We start from the raw sequence: 22,736 nt of genomic DNA, 5'->3' as shown, positions 1-22,736 counted from the left end.
TTTCTCAAATGTTATATGACATAAGGATGAAAGTTTAATACTCTTGCATGCAACTCAAGCTAGCACTTCAAATAGAAAACATAATACCTAATAAAACATCCCAAAATGACTTCCAAGAGCATGATCATTAATTAGGTCGCCTGAAAAAATGCATACAAAAATAAAATATGAAATATTGTCTGAGTCACGAAAACAAGGCTTGTGTATGCCTGAAAGTTATTTTGTACAGTTTGTTCAACCTCCTTCTGGCCAAAACGATAAATTACAGTCATCATGAATTTACATTCTTTTCAACTGTTTTTGTTTACTTTGAACTGTTTTCGTGAGTGAAACAAGGTGTAGAAAATGTAAAACGAAGATTAAGCAAAATGCAGTATTACTTCATTGATTCAATATTGGTGAAGAAGCACCTTGATTTGGCATTACACTGTTTCTAGCACACATTCAACAAAACCTCTAACAGATATACCAGTAACTGTATCCATTGTTGTTTGGTACTTGTTATACACTCGACTCTCACGATCAGTAACCTATACATATTTGTTATTGGCTAGTGGCAGGATTACAGTCAAACCTTATCTACATACATAAATCAACTGTTGAAGTGCTACATCTATTGGTTAGAATCTAGTGAACCATACTGTGATAATTCTATCATAAAATTTAGCTGAATTATTTCAGCCATTCCGCAGTAGTGTTCTTTCATTCCTGAAATTTCGTAATGAACTATTCCAACCTTTGATTTGGAAGAGTTTAAATGTGTCTTCAGGGGTGCACGAGTTGAAGAAACGTTGATGACGGACGATGGACGCCATGTTCTAAGCTCATTTGTCTGCGAGTTATTTTTAAACCTATATCACTGTGAGCGGCTAGATTATGTACGGGAAAATGTTGTGATTTCAGTGTGTGTTTTGTGTCACTTATCATACTATTTGTATGTACTTGTTAAGCGGCAGCGAGAGTTTTTATTCAGATTTGTTAGTGCATAATTTACTACTGCTGGAATATGTTAGATAACAGAATGACTTCAATTCAAATTTAACTCTAATTTGCAAATGTTTTGTTCCGAAATTTCATTTCGTTCTATTTCTGTAAACATCCAGAATTTTCTCAAAAAGTTATCCTACTAATATATTTACAAATTATTTTACCTCGCTCTTTCAAATCCGCTGTTCTATAATATACAGATACAGATTACTTTGTGGTATTCTTTTCAAATATCATTCTCTAAAAAATACATTTTCTTTCTACATATTTAAGGATTAACTTGAATATATTTTTCATGTTATTGAGATATAACACCAAAAAACGGAGTGTACTCTAAATAAACCGCGAAGCGGTTTATGATGAGAGTACACTCCGTTTTTGTGTGTTATATATAATTATATATATAAGTTAATCCTTATAATTTAATCTACTATACACAATACCTGTGGAAATCCACTTTTATTGATGGACTCTTTTCTTTTAGAAATTATAGCGCTGCTGTATCATCCAATCAAAAGCGACGTTACAAACGGCGACGTCATTTTTTTACGTTATGGGCTGATAACATCAATTTTTAAGCCAATGAAAATGCTTGTTACAACCAAGATTAAATAATACAGTTCTATAAGTGAGGGATACGAAGATAAGAAGTTCGTTCAAGAAGGGTGCGAGCATAGAGTCTGCAGATAACAGTACTATAACAACAATGGACACGGCTAGTGGTGGACGAGATGACTTAGGACGCTAGGAGGCATGCAATGGATACAGAACCCTGAAGATAATGGACTACCATGTATATAAGGACTGGTTTGCACGCGGCTGTAAGCAAGGATGGGAGAACAAGGTATGACACTATACTTATGTAACAAAACTTTATCATTAGCAATTAATGTTGAGCTAGGTTTAATTCAACAAACATTGGATTCAAGCATTTCAGTTTTTAAATTTTCCATAAGGGTAAAAATATTTAAGATAAAAAGAGAATAATACCATAACCCGAACCCAAAAACAATAAAACTAGGGCAAAATATGAACAAAGGAAAAATTCATAAGGATATCCTTGGAAAAGTACGACGAGAATAAGACCAGTATTTCGGAAGTGTAAACACCTTCTGTTTTATCAAGGACATCCACTATATAAATCTAAGGCAGATCCAAGTCATGTGATGTCCTCAAAGAGAGAACCGATCAGTGACAACGAAATAACATAGCACTTGGGAGTATAATTAAAAAGATTCACATCTAAGATTACAATTTGAGATAACAACTAACAATATTTAAGTGTTTTACTGCTGCTGGTGTTGTTCAACTCTGCTGTTAGGTTGTTAAGCTTCCCATCGTTGGAAGACATCAAAACACATTGCTTAGTATGTGGTATATATTATGTTAAATTTGTTTTTATAAAATATCATCCATCTCCCATCACATGCAAGAAAGGCAAGTTTTTAAGTTTCAAAAACCAACAAAATAAAACCAAGGGAACCAAAAAAAATTCATCATGTCAGCAATAAGCAAAGATTTAAAAATTTGAAAATAAAAAATGAAAATTGAAAGAAAATGGGACTTATTTAATATGAGGAAGATCTTAATAAAGATGCCAAAAAATCCACAATGACCAAATCTAATACTTCCAAAGTACCCATTGATACACCATAGTTTCTTTCACAGGTTCGGTGGGGCGGTCACATGCATGCAGCCTAGGTCACAGTCACCTACTTTGTCTAGTCCGAGGTCAGACTGGTGCGACCCCGTAATGTGGTTGAGACTTTCGCCTGACCTGGCAGGGGAGACAATGCTTGTTGCCTCATGCGGGTCTTCCTCCTGGAGAGGTGCCTCTTGGAGGAAGTTGGATGGTACAAGTCCACGATGGCCGTTCAGTTCACCCATGAAGAATCCATCGTCATCCATATCCCCGTAGATGTACAGAATGTCTCCAATACGAAATGGCAGCTCCACCTAGTGGTCAAATTCAGCAATAAAATGATAATTCAGATTGTTCTAATCAGCAATTCTGCTCCCTATAGATGGTCTTTAATGGTATATAAACTCATAAAACAGAACACGATCTCACTGGTCTCCAACGTAATAGTCATGTAGTATTCGAGGTTGGTTAAAACTGTCTTATATTCAAGTTTTCCTTATCTGATGCAATTAGGACAAGACAATGGCAGCTATAATGCCAGACAAAGCTTACCTCACTGTCGACGTTTGGTGAGAGTTCCTGCGGGTCGTAGTCATAGAGAGCAACCATGCGTCTACTTGTGGTGGGAGACAAGGGCACCGGTAGACCATTCTGTTCTATCGTCTCCAGACTCTCTACAGACTTGTTGAAGTTCTGGGAGTCGGACCCCACTACAACACAGGTTTTCATAAAGTGAAATATTGGCCATGATGGTCTATTTGCTAAAAAGGTCACACAACACTATTAAAAATTTGTTTTTGAATTGCATGAATATTGTCGCAGATTTGGGTGAGCTTGTGTGCTGTCTCAATTGGTCCAAGAACAGTGTGATTGTATGTACAATATGTACTTGCTGGCTACCAGTCCATGCATGCCTTTGATGTTATCTGCAACTCTCGTTTTGTATGAATGATTGGGAAAATAGGTTTTCAAAAATAATGTTAATAGATTATAGATCTTTAAATTCTATGGTTATGTTTCATTATTGAAATATGTATGTACATTGTTGATATTGAAAGGAGAGGGTTTTCTTTGGCTTTGCCTGTTGACCAAGAAGTTATCTTGTATCTATGATTGAAACAATAAAAACATTCTGATATGACAACACTGTTATGGAATTGAAACATGTGGAATATGAAAGTAAGGTTTGCTTGTTAAAGGAGCCAGTGTAAATATTTCAGGCAATCTGTTTTATACCTGACAGATGAGAATTCATGCTGAAGGCTTCTTGGCTCTCCTTAAGGAGTTGTTCTGCCAGGTCTGCGTCATCCACCTGTATCTCGGACACCATGTTACAAGGTACGAAGCCCACGCTATTGTTACACTCCCCACGATAAAATCCGTCCTGGTCCTTGTCTCCGAAGATCTGGACAAAGAAAAGGTCAGAGGTTACATACAACAGTTAGGCAAAAGCATACCCTTTGCAGTTAAATACTGTAAACTTACAGGAACGGCAATTTGATTAAATACCATAAAACAGGTAATCGAAGCATGGTAGCTTTTGTTTTTTGTCACCTTCATTTTGACCAATTGAACAATTTTCAATGAAATGTTGAATTGTCTATTTAGATATGTGTAGGTATTCATTGTACTTCTCTTGTAAAGAATATTGAAACAAATCAGAGTAAGACCAGTGTTCAATGTAAGACCTTTGTAAGGGATATACCATAATCAAATGGGAATAAGTCCAGTATTCACTGTAAGACCTTTGTAAGGAATATACCGTAATCGAATGGGAATAAGTCCAGTATTCACTTTAAGGCCTTTGTAAGGGACATACCATAATCGAATGGGAATAATTCCAGTATTCACTTTAAGACCTTTGTAAGGGACATCCCATAATCGAATGGGAATAATTCCAGTATTCACTTTAAGACCTTTGTAAGGGACATCCCATAATCGAATGGGAATAATTCCAGTATTCACTTTAAGACCTTTGTAAGGGACATCCCATAATCGAATGGGAATAATTCCAGTATTCACTTTAAGACCTTTGTAAGGGACATACCATAATCGAATGGGAATAAGTCCAGTGTTCAATGTAAGACCTTTGTAAGGCACATACCATAATCGAATGGGAATAAGTCCAGTATTCACTGTAAGACCTTTGTAAGGAATATACCGTAATCGAATGGGAATAAGTCCAGTATTCACTTTAAGACCTTTGTAAGGGACATACCGTAATCGAATGGGAATAAGTCAAGTGTTCATTGAAAGACCTTTGTAAGGGACATACCATAATCGAATGGGAATAAGTCCAGTATTCACTGTAAGACCTTTGTCAGGGAAATAAGGTAAATGGGAATAAGTATAATATTCATTTTACCACCTTTCTTTAGTAATAGAGTGACAAAATGGAAGAAGTCTGATATCGATTAAACTGCCTTTCTGAGAAACATAGTCAAATGGAAATAAGTCCAGTTTTCCTTTCTGAGGAATATATAGTTGAGGTAAGTACAGTGTTCATTGAACCTCCTCATTAAAGGACTATTGGTTCTAAGAGAATAAGTCTAATATTCATTGATCCTTTCTGAGGAATATAGGGTTGGGGGCAAGTACAGTGTTCATTGCACCTCCTCATTAAAGGACTAGTGGTTCTAAGAGAATAAGTCTAATATTCATTGATCCTTTCTGAGGAATATAGGGTTGGGGGTAAGTACAGTGTTCATTGCGCCTCCTCATTAAAGGACAATTGGGTCAAAAAGGGAATAAGTCAAATATTTATTGAACTACCTTTCTAGCTCTATGACTTTAAAACAGTTAAATTCACCAAACAATCACAGATGCCGTTTAATTTATACTTAAATATTTAGCATGTAGAATTGAATATTTTAAATATATATAAATATTGGAAAAAATATTTTTATGCTGAAAAGATGAACAATGTGAATCACCTATCTAATACATGTTTTTTTCTAAATGACAAGTAACTAATACAAATTAAATTTCCTTTTAAACTAAATTATAACTTGTTATATACCAGGTACATATAAAATGAAGATAGGATAAAAATGACATATTAGCAACAATATTTCTCTGAAGCAATAATACAGGATATAGAAGACTCAGTAATATGTTCTGTAGCGTTAATGGGTTACTAGGTTAGATACGCTGTCTAATACGGTAGTTTGTATATTTATCTAGGTTAGATGCAAATTCATGAATGAAGTATAATGAAAATGAAAAGACTACAATTTTTGGCTGAAAAATAGAAGAAAACTGATTTAGTGACATGGAGCTATTCAAATGATTGTGTACATTTATTGTCTCTCACTTATTATTCATTACATATGGGAAACAAAAAATCTGGCAAAAGTGACATCATTATCTATATAGTAATACATAAAAAAGTATAAAATGTGCTCATAATATGGTATTAGTTTAATTTATTTTTCATTCTAATATTATTTTTTTTATTATCAAAGTTGAAAAAAATATACATAACAGCTTCTGACATGCAATTTGTTTAAAGAAGCAAATGTAGCTATATATTTATTGAATTTTATTAAATCAAGAAAACTCATGCAATTTCTTCAAAAAACGTATACCAAGGGAAGCAATCCATGCTGATTATAGATTAACAGTACCTTGATGATCTGTCCTTCTTTAAATGGTAACTCTTCGTCGATACAATCCACGTTCGGCGACATGCTAATTGGATCATAATCAAAGAGAGCCACAAATAATCGGATGCGTGTGTCTTCCACGGGTGGATTTATCTCGCCACTGATAGAATCCACCTCCGCACTTTCGTCCACACTCATTTCATTTAAATCCAGACACGGCACTTCGGGATGCCGGCGCCCTGAAGGTGAAAGGTCATTTGATAACAGCTCATTAGCATTTGAATCTTGATCAGCAAAAGACTTGCCATTCACAAGAGTCACAGGACTATTTAAAACGTCTTGAGGACTAGTCCGATTATCAAGATTTAACTTAAGTGAATTTTCTCGTAAATCATTTTCCACTTTGACACCTGTTAATGATACACGTTCATTCGAACTCTCCTCTGTTTGATTATTTTGGAGTTTGTTAAACAAATCCACTTGCTGTCTCACTTTCCCTGTTTCCCGAACATCATCCCTTCCATCCGAATTTTCCGTGTATCCAGGAAGTCTGTCTTTGTTGTTATGAGACGGAGAGTTACGTGAGGGAAGAGAACGTGACGTTGGTGAATCACTTTTTACAGCACTATTTCTCTGGAACTTTGTCGGAGATGTCGCTTCATCCTCCGATACAGAATTTCCTCTTTCACTACTACTGTCTCGTGTGATTTCTAAAAGCAAAACAAAGAAAAAAGGTAATACAAGTTTGTTTATTTATGAAAAATTCAGGAAAAGGTTTGAAGAAAAGCACAATTCTGTTTCTATTACACCCTTTCAAAATTTTTGAGTATATTTGAGATGGACAAGATAAGAAGCAAGGAATTCAGGTCAAAATGTCCCTATTTTCAAGGACTTTTCGCTTCCCACTTTTAAAGCCCCTGGTAATTCTATTTAAAAAAATATATCCCCGAATGCTCTATGTTCAGAAAAAACACCATCATTTTATTAGGTCATGATTTACCAAAATAAACCTGGAAAAAACCTGAAAAACCTGAAAAAAACCCAGCTACTGCCATGTTCCTTAAACATATTAGATGGGGGATTAAACAAGAGGCCCAATGGGCCTGCATCGCTCCCCTGTTATCAATCTAACACTTGTAATCTTAAGATTTCATAAGAACCTATTAAAAGATTTAAACATATGACGCCTCTGACCTTGATTGTTGAACAAAGAAGTCTCTTGAAGATTTTACGACGTTTGACCCCTGTGACCTTGAAAGTTGGTCAAGGTCATTCAGATGAACAAACTTGATAGTCCTTCATCCCAGCATGCTACAGGCCCAATATCAGTACCCTGGGCCTTTTGGTTATTGAGAAGAAGTTGTATGAAGATTTTACGACATTTGACCCATGTGACCTTGAAAGTTGGTCAAGGTCATTCATTTGAACAAACTTGGTAGCCCTTCATCCCAGCATGCTACAGGCCCGATATCAGTACCCTGGGCCTTTTGGTTATTGAGAAGAAGTTGTTTGAAGATTTTAAGACATCTGACCCCAGTGACCTTGAAAGTGGGTCAATGTCATTCATTTAAACAAACTTGGTAGCCCTTCATCCCAGCATGCTACAGGCCCAATATCAGTACCCTGGGCCTTTTGGTTATTGAGAAAAAGTCGTTTGAAGATTTTATGACATTTGACCCCTTTGAAATTTTAAAATTGGTCAAGGTCATTCATTTGAATAAACTTGATAGCTCTTTATCCCAGCATGCTACAGGTCCAATATCAGTACCCTGGGCCTTTCGGTTATTGAGAAGAAGTCGTTTGAAGATTTAAGACATCTGACACCAGTGACCTTGAAAGTGGGTCAAGGTCATTTATATGAACAAACTTGGTAGCCCTTCATCCCAGCATGCTACAGGCCCAATATCAGTACCCTGGGCCTTTTGGTTATTGAGGAGAAGTTGTTTGAAGATTTTAACATATTTGACCCCTGTGACCTTGAAAGTGGGTCAAGGTCATTTATTTGAACAAACTTGGTAGCCCTTGATCCCAGGATGCTACTGGCCAAATATCATCTTCCTAGGCCTTTTGGTTATTGAGAAGAAGTTGTTTAAAGCAAAAAGTTGACGCCGGACAACGCCGGATGCCGGACGGACGGACGGACGGACGGACGACGGAAGCCGCACCATAACATAAGCTCACTTGCCCTTCGGGCAGGTGAGCTAAAAATCAAACAAAAATCTTGGATGGTTCTTTTTAATAACTGGCAGACATGCTTAACTTTGAGAAAACATCATTTATAACATAATTCAAGAAAAAAAGAAAAAAACCAAAAACATTTAAAATGCTACTGGAACAAATTTCTTCTTATTTTGTCTTATATCTTTTAAGTTTAAAGTTAAAAATAAAATTTCAAAAGGAATTAAAAAATATATCAAGGTCAACCTAGTTTTAAAACTGATTTGTGAATTTGGGATACATTACCTATGGCAGGAACAACTCTCTGAGGGGTATGTATCACAATAGGTACAGTTGTCTCCCCTTGTTTACTTGTCGGAGATTTGTATCCACTAGATGAAGTCGGTAATACTTCTGTATTTTCAGTCACCTGCTGATTGAATTGTTAATGAAGCATAAGATTAGGGTTTTTAATTATAAACAATACATTCAATATATTATCAAGATATATTTTTTTTTTATTAATATACAGGGTTTGTGAAAATCCAAGAATTAATTTATATTTCCTGCTCATAGTACATTGTACATGATCATTAAAGAAACCAAACCTTTTACATCTGCACGGAATCAAGCAAATTGCAATTTGAAATCTACACATATCTAATTAATAAGCCTTACGAGACCCCTATGATCTTCAAACCATGCATTTTGATATTTAGTTTAATAGCTATGGAATAACATAAATTCTTGGTTATTCACTGCTATGTATGAGAGAGTATTTCTTCTTAAAATTGTTGAAGATTATTAATGAAGACACCTGAGTACACCTTGATTAGTTAATTATCAATCATAACCAAAAATAATTCCGTTAAATGTATTACTAGTTTGTATAGGTCACTAAACACACCATAAACAGATTACTTTACACCATGTTTATTTTATACTTCTTTTACTAAAACATTTCAAACATTTAATACAAACAATGACAGTGGAACTATATGTTATTCTTAGTAAGTCGGTGCTTTATCCTGAGCCACGGAAAAGATTTAATAAACATTGTAATATATATTTTGTAAGGATTTACTTGCAGAAGGTAACATGAAGACATAATGAATGATTTTTAAAGATTTTTTAAAGATTTTCTTTCAGAATGAAAAAACGAAGGCACCAGATTGAACATGATTGCACTGTCACACTTGACTGTTCACTCAAAACTGCCAGTACAGTTAGGGTTCTGATTGAACGTCATGGCTGATTTAAGTGAAGGTATATACAAAAACATACAACAATATAAAAGTACTATCATGTGCATGAACACAGCTTTTCACAAAATCAAAGCATTTCCACTATAATTATACACACGTGCAGCGAAAAACCACAGAAAAGAAGAAACAACAGCCATTCCAAGTGTACAAAGTGAACTAATATCTCATTGGTCGACTATAAATAGATGTGCAGTGGTGTCATAGTCATGTGACGGAATTGGTTATCATGGAAATGAAGGTAAAGTTCAAAGAATACACTAGGTCAAAGGTCAAAGATCAAAGCTCTGCAGCGAGATATAGTCCTTGATAATCAGGCACGTGTTCCGTCTACACAACGGACTATAGAAGTGAGAGGGAAAAACATTGGTTAGATTTTCTTCTGAAATGTGAACAAATGTAGCGTTAGTCATGAGCAAGACTATAAATGTGAGTGAAAGAATAAAAGGAAGAAGTGTGAATCTACTCTACTCATCGTTTCGAAAGTTGTGGAGTAATTATGATGATGAAAGGATTAGAGCGAGGTGTTATCATTCACTAATGGAGAATAGGGAAAGGTACTACACGGTAGTTACAGAGTTTTAACTCATTCACCCCTGAAGACACATTTGAACTCTTCCAATTCAAAGGCTGGAATAGTTCGATCATTCTTAAATTTCAGGGGTGAGTGAGTTAAGTTTGAGAAACAAGAAGAGTGAACTATTTCACACATAGGTGATATAGAAATATTAAGAAATGGAGTACACAGTTGACTTATACAGAGTATATAGCAAGAAGTTGAGCGGAACTAAATTTCACACAGACAATATGGAAAGAAAATGGACAAAGTGTAGTGTTTGATACTTTCATTAAAACATAGAAAATATAGAAAGATAGCAAGGGGTGTAAAGTAATGAAGCAACCTGTGAAAGAAGGTGGGGTCGGTGAAGGAAATGTTACATTATAAAAGTGATCCCTAAATTCTTGTTTCAAAAATATGCTTTATGAAAAGAAAACATAGATTTTCAATGCACTTCAAAAACTAAAAAGTTATAAAATGTAAATTGACTTCATATTCAAATTTGAATATTCTTCTGATCATCTTATAATCATTGTTTTTGATTTAGTTCCAATAAACCTGTGTAATTGGTTACAGAGAGTGATTTATCACTGGGTGTAAGTACTGTTTAGTCGAAATATTAATCTCATGGTGTATAACAAAGATATAATAACCACTGTAGTTATATATAAACAGAAAAAGACAAACTAAATGTATATAATGGCTCAGAAGGATTAACAGGGAGGCAGAAACATCAGAATTTAACATAAACCTGACATAGAAAGTGAATATTATAATACGTGTATAAATACCAGTTATAGATCAAAGGTATAGATACAGGTGGGATAGACAGGTATATCATATGGAACAGAGTGTTTAGTATACACCTCAGGGATGTGTAGATAGAATATATAGGAAAAGATGGAAATCATAGGCATATTGTTATAGAGGTAAATTCCAGGATCCTTCACCAAATATTCGGTTTCCGAGGAGAACAAATGATAATCAGACCTTTGCATGTGACCTTAAACGATCATCCAATGAGGGACTTCGATGAATGTGAACTGACGCGTGACTGGCCGTGTCCTCCTCCTCCACCTCCGGAATATCGGAGAGTTCGGAACTGCTGCTAGTTTCACTATACACATCGTCATGACAACCCACTTGACCAGTGTTAAGCATCAAGGTCTGTAGAGGAAACATTAGGTGAAGAAACAAAAAACATTTACACGACAAAATCTCGACACCATTGATTGTGTTAATGTTATGTATAATATATAAGCCACTTCACAACAAAGTGCACTGACCCTGACAACAATGAAAAAAAGGAGACCAAGAAAATCACTTACAGCATTGAAAATAAATAGCAAGTGATCATGGCAAAATTCCCTGCAAAACTTTTTTTTATTTTTTTTATTTTTTTTTTTTTAATGTAGCAATAAAGAAAAATATAGTATATTAAGTTTTGTATCATTTTCATATTCTGTAAATCCAATATGGCTACTCCATAAAAGCCGAGATGAAGATAATTGAAATTAACTGGAAATGAATTTCATAAAATAGTTGATGCAAAAAAAAGTATACTGTATATGTTTTTACACATAACATGAGCTTGGTTTAGTACAAATAAATATGAACATGAGTGAAATTTGAAATAAAATTAAAATTGGATAAATGACTGATGGAGTCAATAATCCCTACATAAGTAATGTGTGTGAAAAAAACAGGTATCAATTTTTTTATCAGATAAAACTAAAAACAGGGTCAGCCCACTTTGTGAAATTAAAGTAAGGATTTAGAAGGAAAAAAATATACAAAACATCAAAAACAATTCTCAATACAATTACAAAATTAAACAAAAGATAGCAAGCAGGGAAGTACATCGTTGCCCAGACTATAAACTGTTGAGGTCTCCATGAAAATACATGACATTATCAAGGTGACTGCAGGTTTATAGCTATATTCAAGAAAGCAATAGCTCTCCTGAGTTGAACATTGTAAACTATACAGTACCACCTCCTTCACTGCTGTATCCAACCAGGTACCACATGTGGCTCCTTAATCACTACCCCCACATGTGGCACCCAAAATATAGCTATCATTTTTACTAATGATGGTGGGGTCTAGAATATATACTAAGTAACTTATTACAAGTATATCTATCATTTAAATGCTAGTCTGAATAATGAGTTAAAAATGTTAAAAAGAAATAGAAAAGAAAACACTAGAGCTTTGACATAATACAGATATGCTTTGTTCTATTTCCAGATAACTGTATCCGTCTATGATATATATTATACACAATGTTTAGCCAAAGCTGATGTGTTTGTTATAGAATACTGTTGTATATATGTATACGTATGTATACGTAATTGTAACTGCCACAATAGTAAACAACTTGTTTCATCTCCATGAACTTCAACATCTCATAAAAAAATAAAAAAAAATAAATAAAAATCTACGCTTAAATTAAACACCAGGCAATTTTCAATTGTACAGCCATCGAAAGCAATTTAAAAATATACATGCAAGCACAAAATAAAATAAAGATGAAATATGATTCATTTTTTGTAAATTTTCAATTTCTTTTCATAAATATCAATACCTATAGGGTTGATAGGATATTTAAAACAATTCAATGTAATTATTCAAAATAATGAAACAGCACACAGAGCATCCATGGAGTGTAAGGAATTAGATGCTGAAGTCGTGACGCCACAAGCTGTTTCATATTGACTACCCATAGGAGCTACGGAAAGCGAGTGCAAAAAACTGAAATGTGGTAAGAGTCCAAGAAGTCGCGGGCATTACCACAGCAGCTTCCTGTTCCTGTGGGAGCTCGCGGAACATCAACCCGGGGTCCGTCTCCAACGTTCTCTCAACATGTGACCTCTGGAATAGATAGCAAACATTAGTGTTGTTTGTAATGGGGGGGGGGGCCATAACAAAAGTCTTCAAAACTACCCCGCAGTGCTCACTATACATATATACACCTACATACCAAGTTCAGTATTGTTGATTTTTTTTATTTTTAGTTGAGAAATGACATTCCCTTTCCTTTTTTTCACAAGATGGATGATGCAACGTACCTGTTGGCTGTCGGAGACTTTAACCAAAGCCTCTGTGGCTATGGACTTGGCAGCGCCAGCAGTGATTTCCCTTATAAGGGTCTGAGGCAGTCTGACCAGCTGGGACTCGGCAGACTCTTGACCATCTCTGGTGACCGTCCGAACCAACAGCTGTTTAGGGATAAACCCTAGGAAATCGTTAGCACTAAGAATAATGTGGTCATCTGAAAAAGAAGCCAGGTTACAAGTTAACACCACAGCTAGCATCAACATCATTCTAATGGGATTGTGTCATGATATGTAACAAACTAATGTGACAGTCTTTGATTTGGTAAGGTTCAAATGTGACTTTAGGGGTGAATGGGTTCATATGCCTTAATATGTTTCTTGATATTTTTTTCATTACTTTTTATTTTTCTTTCTCTAATTTTACAAATCTGATTTTTTTTAAAATTATGATCAACATATATGCAATAATAAAATCTTGAAAATCACTTTGTATTATAAATAAGAAGAACCTGCAAGTCATATCTAAGAAAAGTATAACTACAGCCTAACTTGGAAGAGACCATTCATAGGAAATCAAAAAAGTGGTCTTGTAACACATATTGTGTCTAATACAGGTTTCAGCTCACAATGAGAAACACTAAAAGTGGCCTCTTAACACAGGTGGTCTCTTAATGGAGGTGGTCACATGAGTGGGTTTGACTGTATACATTCTACTGCGACTTACTAGTAGGACCTAAGGCCTCCTTTGTCCGACGTCCGTCTGCATACACAACATATCCCGTTACCATGGCACCGTTAGAGAACCCTGATGTGTCTATCGTCACTGGTAACCAGGTCAATAGAAGAGTTCCTTCCTGCGGTCCAGCCTCAACCTGGATATTGATTGGAGGTTCCGGAAGACCTGTTAAGACAGTTAATAAATAACATGAATAAATAGCATAAACCCCTACCCTGTTCAAAAAATTCTTTAAAAGATCCAAATTAGCATTTATAGTTTGGAAATAAGATGAAATCTAACCTCCAGCCGGTGTCCTGAATCCTATGCTGGCAGACAGGTTATCTCCCTTGTTTTCTCCAGTCAGACTTTGGGCGGACACCACAACATTGTGATCCGTGTCAGAAACAAGACCTGAAACATCGACACAGACACAATATGTTTTCAAACATCATGGACCAGTTACTGTCATGAACATATCTTATGCCAGCCACAAAAATAATAATAAAATTCAACTTCTATTCAGTGTGCCTTTTTGGCACATACCACTGATATGCAGAATGTCCAGAAAATTAAGTCTGTATCACAAAAGTTCTTAACACTACAATCATTCTGAATTTCAACATTCTTAAAGGTCAAATAGTTCATGTTCAATTGGACACATTTTGTTATTCAACAACAACCCACTCACCTTTCCTGAATACATAGATATTTCAATGTTTAATAAAAATGATTTGTTCCTTGAAATAATTTCATCCTTAGTATAGATTTGATTTTGAGAATTGAGAGCATTCTGAATGTTAATAACTTTTGTGATACAGAGGCTGTTAAATCATATGTAAGTGTATAGTCAGATAGTTTCAGAACTAGCACTGGATATACATATAGAACTGTAATATTGAGTAGACTACATGTTGATGATAACGCAGCGAATACAAATGAAAAGGAAAGCACTTGATATGAAAGTAGATTTTATAATATGAACATTTTTTAAAAAAATGAAATTTAATATAAGTTAATGAACTTGAGAGGTGATAATTGGAACCTTCGTATTAAGAGTCTGACAAAGATGATCTTTAGGTCCTGTATCAGAAAAACCTATCTGTAAGTATACAGTATATCTATATATTATGTACTTATTAACCACCTGTTAACGTTTAAAATCTGTGTTTTCGATGATCTTAATATAGACATTCCTATGGTACTTGTTGACCTTTCAGGTCAAATATTAGTGCACAAATTAACCAATCACAGACACTAACGATTCAACCAATCAGAGACACTATAACAAATCAACCAATCAAACCCAAGTATTACAGTGAGGGTAAAACACACTACCTGTGATGGTGTAACTAAAGACACTGGGTTTAACCACGCGTGCCTCACGACCATTTATGGAAAGGGTATGCTGATAGTTACTGTTGCCTGGCAACCATGATATTGTAGCTGAATTAGGTGTGATGTCACTAACAGTCAGCTGACTAGGTAAGGGCACTGCATCTGTTAGACAGAAAAACGGGTTAGTGAGTGCCCTCTAGTGACGAGACATGTTAATAATCTATATTTAGCAGCACAGAAAAAAATATTGGTTTTACACTTTAATTCATAAACAAGATTTATTAATAGGAATGAACACAGGTGAACAGAAACAGTCAATGGAAAAAATAATTCTACGTATTCATTTTAATTGTTAAGTTGATTTGAGATTACAATTTTGTTGAAACTGAATTATATGTGGACTAAGATGAACTATTAATCGATCGGTAGAATCTAGTCTATTACATACTAAACAGTAGAATTTAGTGTGTTATCAGATAAAATGAAGATCCTAATAATTTTCATTTTTTTTCAAGTGAATGCGACGGATTATTTTGTCATCCCGCGACACTAAATACCAAATAATCTCCAAACCCTATAACTCAAAATAAAATATCAAATTTACCCCGAAAAGACCTGATAACAACACGGTACGAAATTACAAGCTGATTATTGTATATCTGATGACTAAGCTTATGCTACATATATAAACATGTATATCTATGTGTATAAGCATACATGATAAGGATGGATGTACAAGGTGATATGAAATAGATGTATTATAACATATATATATATATATACTGTGCGGCTTTAATATATAGCGATTAACATATATACTGTGTATAGCCCTATATCTAATTTTCTCACAAGCTCCGATTTAGTAATAATTGTGAAATTGAAATTAGCATACAGATGACATTACAATGTACTCTGTCTAAACTGGACACCTGTTTAAACTGGACACCTGTCTAAACTGATACCCCTTATCTGAAACCTGATAGTTTGGCTGTTTGGCAGACAGTTGCGAATTCGTAAGACTAATTGCAGTTACATATTATTATTGTCAATGCTGAAACAAAATTCTAGCAAATTCTTGGACATATAATATTAGGTCTAGACAGAATGTACTGTATTTATAACCCACTGAGTTCAAAATCCATGTGCCGTTGTTTGATATTAAGGGACCCCCGCCCCATCCCCCATCCATGTAGAATTTGTAAAAATAAAGTGGATATATGTATACAGAATTATAAAATGGTCAGACTGAATTCCAATGTAACTAAAGCATTTATAAGTACCTTTGCCTACAAGTAATGTACACTGCTGGTCAGTGGATTGACCACTACTGGTCAGACACCGGACACTGACACGATGGACAGTTCGAGAATCAACATTCTCCACTAACGCTTTCGTCCGCTCATTACTCTTGACAATGGCCTTGAAATCTCCGTCAACGTAAACATGATATGATTTGACCAGAACGTCCTCTGGGGGTGGCCGCCAGCTGATTAATATACTACTGGTCAGCTGTCGGTCAAGGGTCAGTTTTTGTGGACATGGGATTCCTGAAATATGGAGGATATATAAGTTGGAGGTAAAGGTGGACCTAACCAAATGTTAATTAATTAAATATTATTTTGTACAATTAACAATCCCACTGCATAACTCCACCAGTTACGACATGTCGAAAATTTGTATTTCTGAAAGATTTCTGTTCTACTGCAGGTAAATCATTAGAGAAGTCGACCGTAGATTTTCGTACATATGGTTACCTCCCCTTCATTTTGTTTAGATATGAACCGAAGCACGATCGTGCCATGGTGTTATCATTGACCAGTCATGCCAGACAAAAAGTTTCGTAAGAAGAGCTATTGGTATTTGACCCTGGTACAGGGATACTTAAGGTAATTTTTACTTGTTTTTAAACACTTTAAAAAAAAAAAATTAAAAAAATACAACAATGAACATTTCTTTTGAATTATTAAAACTTTGCATATGTCTGTTGCATGACTCCTTAGGTTATGTCCAGAATTTGTAAATTTATTTCAATCTTTGATGAAAAGTGCAATGAAGCTAATGAAATTTGTATCCTTACTGTATATACAGCTGATCAAACATCTAATGAAAACTTGGAAAATTTCACTAAAAGTTTAATTTTCACCTTTTTCACCCTGTGTAAAGTGGCCGAATTTATAGTCAGAGTGACCATTAGCAACTAACATAATAACCATATAGTGATCAAAACTAAACAGCGAAATTAACACTGGACAAATAGTTTTACAGATTTTACCAGGCGTAGGGCGAACATTTCCAGTACACAGTACCCCACTGGCAACTATTCTGTTGTTCAACTAAACACCTTTTTTCTCTCAAACAAATCATGTAAGTCTATTGTCGTTATGTTAATGATTAGATAAAAAAGGGTTAAATCACACGGAGGTCAAAAAGCCATGCAGTGTAGAATCAAACTTTTACAAGTACTATGAAATCTTTCTTACCAGGTTTAGCGTCGGGGGACTCGACTTTGGCAATCGTTGGCAGACTTCGACTGGCGATTTCAGACTCGATATCATCAAGGTCATTGTGAGGATGGGGTTGTGGTGCGGTGATGTTTTTGTGGTCCCGCAAGGCTGTTAAAAAAATGTTTCTAGCGTAACAGTATCTGAGCAACATGAAGCAAAACATTGATGGATAAAACTTTGGTAGTCTATACCAGCTATCAGGAGTAAGATAGCATTTCCGCTTCTATGCAAGCACAACAACCTGAAAACGAAATACCCCCTCAGTGTAGTCAGGCTGATATTCAAAGAATCCTCAGCATCAGCAGATTTTCAATAGAAAATATACTTCAGCTAAAATTTAGTTGTCAAGAAAAAACTAATTTGGATGTTGAAACGCCTGTCACTAGAACAGAGCCTGAACCCAGTCCAAAGAGAAATCAAATTGTATTATAGCAGTAAAGTATCATATACACCGTCACAGCTGTGAAGTAGTGAAATGGCTAGTTTGTTATTGAGAGGGAATTTCCATTTATTCCTAATAGGCTGAGCACTGGGCTAGAAATTTGTAGTTATTGGTTCAATTCTGTGTGAAGCACTTGAAAAACTGACATCAGTGACATTTTCATCCATTGTAGGGATTGATTAGATTTAGGCTTCTGATTACATAATTGCTACCTTAACCAAGATAAATGTCAGGGTATTCCCAGTACATGTCAAAATTTCATATTCTGGACCACATCTTATTTCAAGGTCACCCAATTTATTTTTTCACAATATACATGTAGTTAATGTATTTTCTGATTTTTTAAGTAGGTCAGATGGTCCTATAGTCATGTGACCATGTTTGAAGGTAGACCAAATGACGCTAAAGTCATGTGACTATATGCTTGAAGGTAGACCTGATGATGCTTTAGTCATGTGACCACATTTCAAAGTAAGTCAGATGGTGCTTTAGTCATGTGACCACATTTCAAAGTAAGTCAGATGGTGCTATAATCATGTGACCACATTTGAAGGTAGACCAGATGATGCTTTAGTCATGTGACCATGTTTGAAGGTAGGTCAGATTGTGCTATAACCATGTAACAACGTTTAAACTGGTTTCCGTGACCTAGAAGTAAGTACTGACCTGTTATTACAGGTAGAGGTTTATCGTCGGTTTCCTCGCTGCTGTCGAAGTCAAGGTCCTGCTGTATGCTGCTTGGAGCATTGCTGTCCTCCTCGTGATGGGCGAAGCCAGCCATGGCAGCGTGGAACTCTGGAAGGTCTTCATCTGTGGAAAGTGTTACAATAATGACATTCTATAAATTCATTACTGACATTTTGATGTAAACAGTAACATTGTTTTTAATGTTTTATGCACCAATTTTCATGGACCTATTGAAGTACGACATATTTCATTTTCCAGTTCATATTTATTTATCTAACAATAATTATGGAACAAGTTATAACAATTTATATTAATCACTCTTGTTGGCCCAGATGAAAGCACACAGCGGTCTTAATGTGGGAGGAAACTGGAGTACCCGAAGAAAACCCATGTGGCCAGCAGGTAATTTAATACCTTTTTACGTCCGATCGGGGAGTCGAACCCCAACCGTCTTGGTGAAAGACGAGTGCGTTATCCACTGTGCCACCTGTCAATTCATTTCCAATGACTGTACCTACCCTTGACTTTCTCTATGAAGTTTGACGGTACCAATCCTCTCCGTCCATCAATCAGTTCACCGTCGTAAAAGGCATCCTAGGAAAGGAAGATTGTTATTTGTTTAATTTTACATCTGACAACCAAGACTGTCATAGTGCTTCCGTCACAGTGCTATATCCCTCCTCCTAAGCTTTTAACTAATGAAAACCTCTTGTACCAGGACTCTTAGTAATTAAAACTGCAATCAGCATAATATTCATTTTCGATTAAAATTTTGATTTAAGTCTATAAACATCAGATAAAAAACGGGTTTTGATAATTTCTTTAAAATTTTGTTATTTCTTATCATGGCATTGGAACTATATACAAGTTTGGTGAGGTGTTGATCTGGGTATAAAACAAACCGTCCACATAATCAACTGGAATATAATTTACAGTGGTAGAACTTTGTTTCCTGTACAAAAGATAATCAACTATCAAGAATTGCAATAATAAAAGAGTATTTCATGTCCAAGGATGAAGAATTAGGGAAATGCCACCCAAACAGTCTTAATATTGAGAAAATCCAAGGCTTGCAGATGGTTTTGAAATTCGAAAATCAAAAGGGATGCGGATTTCCCTATCCTTCACATTTGGGCATGAAATATTTTTTCCCCCTGTCATTCCAATTACTACAATTCGCTCAGAAACCGCAGAAAGGCCTTGTTCATTCCGCAGCATGTTTCAAATTTTGTTACGTAACATCACTGTTGTCCCATTGTGAAGTCACACACATGAAATGGAGAGTAGACAGGAAGTTCTTTTTATCTCTTTCTTGCCGTACACTGAGTTTTGTCAAAGAAACACATTTTGTAAATGACCACCTGTTCAAATTCCTATAAACATCTCATCATCTATGAGACACATTATCACCTGAAGATAACAGTTGTGAAAAAATGGCTTAACAAGGTTTTGGTGTAACATACCTTTCATAGACTTACATAATATCACTGATAATACAGTCAATACTGATACCTATACAAAACCAGCCTTTAAAATTAAATATTAGCTAGTATAAGCCCTTCCAAATTCACCTAAATCCATTCTTCTTCTTCCACTAATGTGTCGGGCTCCGTGCAGAGCTTATTCACACACAAGTAGTCTTCCAAATTCATCTTAACTCATACACACACAAGTAGTCCTTCCAAATTTACCTAAACTCATATACACACTAGAAGTCCTTCCAAATTCACCTAAACTCATACACACACTAATAGTCCTTCCAAATTCACCTAAACTCAAACATACACTAGGAGTCCTTCCAAATTCACCTAAACTCAAACACACACTAGGAGTCCTTCCAAATTCACCGAAACTCATACACACACTAGTAGTCCTTCCAAATTCACCTAAACTCAAACACACACTAGGAGTCCTTCCAAATTCACCTAAACTCAAACACACACTAGGAGTCCTTCCAAATTCACCTAAACTCAAACACACACTAGGAGTCCTTCCAAATTCACCTAAACTCAAACACACACTAGGAGTCCTTCCAAATTCACCTAAACTCAAACACACACTAGGAGTCCTTCCAAATTCACCTAAACTCAAACACACACTAGGAGTCCTTCCAAATTCACCTAAACTCAAACACACACTAGGAGTCCTTCCAAATTCACCTAAACTCAAACACACACTAGGAGTCCTTCCAAATTCACCTAAACTCAAACACACACTAGGAGTCCTTCCAAATTCACCTAAACTCAAACACACACTAGGAGTCCTTCCAAATTCACCTAAACTCAAACACACACTAGGAGTCCTTCCAAATTCACCTAAACTCAAACACACACTAGGAGTCCTTCCAAATTCACCTAAACTCAAACACACACTAGGAGTCCTTCCAAATTCACCTAAACTCAAACACACACTAGGAGTCCTTCCAAATTCACCTAAACTCAAACACACACTAGTAGTCCTTCCAAATTCACCTAAACTCATACACACACTAGGAGTCCTTCCAACTTCACCTAAACTCATATACACACTAGTAGTCCTTCCAAATTCGCCTAAACTCCTACACACACTAGGAGTCCTTCCAAATTCACCTAAACTCATGCACACACTAGGAGTCCTTCCAAATTCACCTAAACTCATACACACACTAGTAGTCCTTCCAAATTCACCTACACTCTTTCAAATATTTGTCTTGAAAGCTGACCAAACTTTTGGAGAGCAGTTTCCCCATCGGAGCGATCAGCCATGTTTTCTATGTAGTAGGAAGTATATCGGTAATCACTCTGCCTCGTACTATTGATCAGCTGGGGATACGAAATTAGTTACAAAGCAGTGCAACCATGTTAGCCCGGTAGTCAGCATAATTAGAAAGGCAAATCTCCAATATCTGGATTCCGTCTCATCTCCATATACATAGCCAAATACAACTAGCCCATCAAGATCTCGGCGGTTAGCAACAAACAATTAAGTGATTACAGTAGGAAATGTTCAAATATTAATTCAAACTGATTTTATGTATAGTTGTTGATTTATTTTTCTAACGTGGACAATTAGGAGCCAATTTCAAAACGGAGCAGAAACATGAATGTAATAATGTTCAATGTAAAGTTGGACGATAATGACTCGCTGAAACGTACGTCACAAAACAGTTTTACAGTAATGGTGTGTTTTTGATTAAAAAAGTCAGCAATGATGTTGTCTACACTTGAAGTACAGAACTTTTATAAATCTGTCTGTTCAGAATGAGCTGACAATTATCTTCTGTTCTTGCATAAAAATCGAAAATGATATTATTTTCGTATACCATAAAATCAGGGCTAGAATAATCTCTGGATGGGATATTTGATATGACTATAAAAGAAAGAAATCCTGGATATGAGTTATTTAGAAATAATACTAGTTGAAAGGTTTGATGAAGATTATTATATTAAACTCTAGTACAAATGTCAGTAAGGTAGCATACACCCTTAAGTACAATTCAGATTTGTATGATGTCATAGTTGAGAACAACTCTCGAGGCACGGCCCGTAGTCCAGTGGTAGGACGCCGGGCTCGTGGCCGAAGGGTTGCGGGTTCGCACCACGGCACAGCAATGTGTTACTCCGCTTGTTCCAGTCTACTCAGCTGTAAATGAGTACGTGGTTGGGCAGTCCTAGAATTGTAGAAAACTGAGCTAGCGCCGAAATGGCAGCTCCGGCTGTATGCTCCCCAGGGAGTTGAGAAATGTATTGGCTGGTTGCAAAGGCCCTATAACCATGGATAATAATTTGTGAACCGCTTTGGGA

General features: G+C 35.7%; 1 protein-coding gene across 1 annotated transcript in view; it reads right to left on the bottom strand.

Annotated features, from left to right (window-relative positions):
- The window catches only part of LOC110465882 (peripheral-type benzodiazepine receptor-associated protein 1-like), a 212,055-nt gene that overhangs the window by 9,244 nt on the left and 180,075 nt on the right, over nt 1-22,736 (bottom strand). The window contains exons 19-33 of the mRNA XM_021522010.1: nt 19,473-19,548; nt 18,934-19,077; nt 17,802-17,933; nt 16,602-16,868; nt 15,322-15,483; nt 14,287-14,397; nt 13,993-14,169; nt 13,281-13,483; nt 13,003-13,083; nt 11,203-11,379; nt 8,698-8,821; nt 6,256-6,944; nt 3,866-4,034; nt 3,182-3,339; nt 2,704-2,943 (exon numbers count right to left, since the gene is read on the bottom strand). Coding sequence (XP_021377685.1) covers nt 2,704-2,943; nt 3,182-3,339; nt 3,866-4,034; nt 6,256-6,944; nt 8,698-8,821; nt 11,203-11,379; nt 13,003-13,083; nt 13,281-13,483; nt 13,993-14,169; nt 14,287-14,397; nt 15,322-15,483; nt 16,602-16,868; nt 17,802-17,933; nt 18,934-19,077; nt 19,473-19,548 — 2,910 coding nt within the window. The remainder of the gene's footprint in view (nt 1-2,703; nt 2,944-3,181; nt 3,340-3,865; nt 4,035-6,255; nt 6,945-8,697; nt 8,822-11,202; nt 11,380-13,002; nt 13,084-13,280; nt 13,484-13,992; nt 14,170-14,286; nt 14,398-15,321; nt 15,484-16,601; nt 16,869-17,801; nt 17,934-18,933; nt 19,078-19,472; nt 19,549-22,736) is intronic.

Source organism: Mizuhopecten yessoensis, unplaced genomic scaffold (genome assembly GCF_002113885.1).
Source record: "Mizuhopecten yessoensis strain PY_sf001 unplaced genomic scaffold, ASM211388v2 scaffold11103, whole genome shotgun sequence".
In the NCBI taxonomy this organism is placed as follows: domain Eukaryota; kingdom Metazoa; phylum Mollusca; class Bivalvia; order Pectinida; family Pectinidae; genus Mizuhopecten; species Mizuhopecten yessoensis.
Note: the sequence above shows the minus strand (reverse complement) of the source record. Positions and strands in the feature narration are given on the sequence as shown.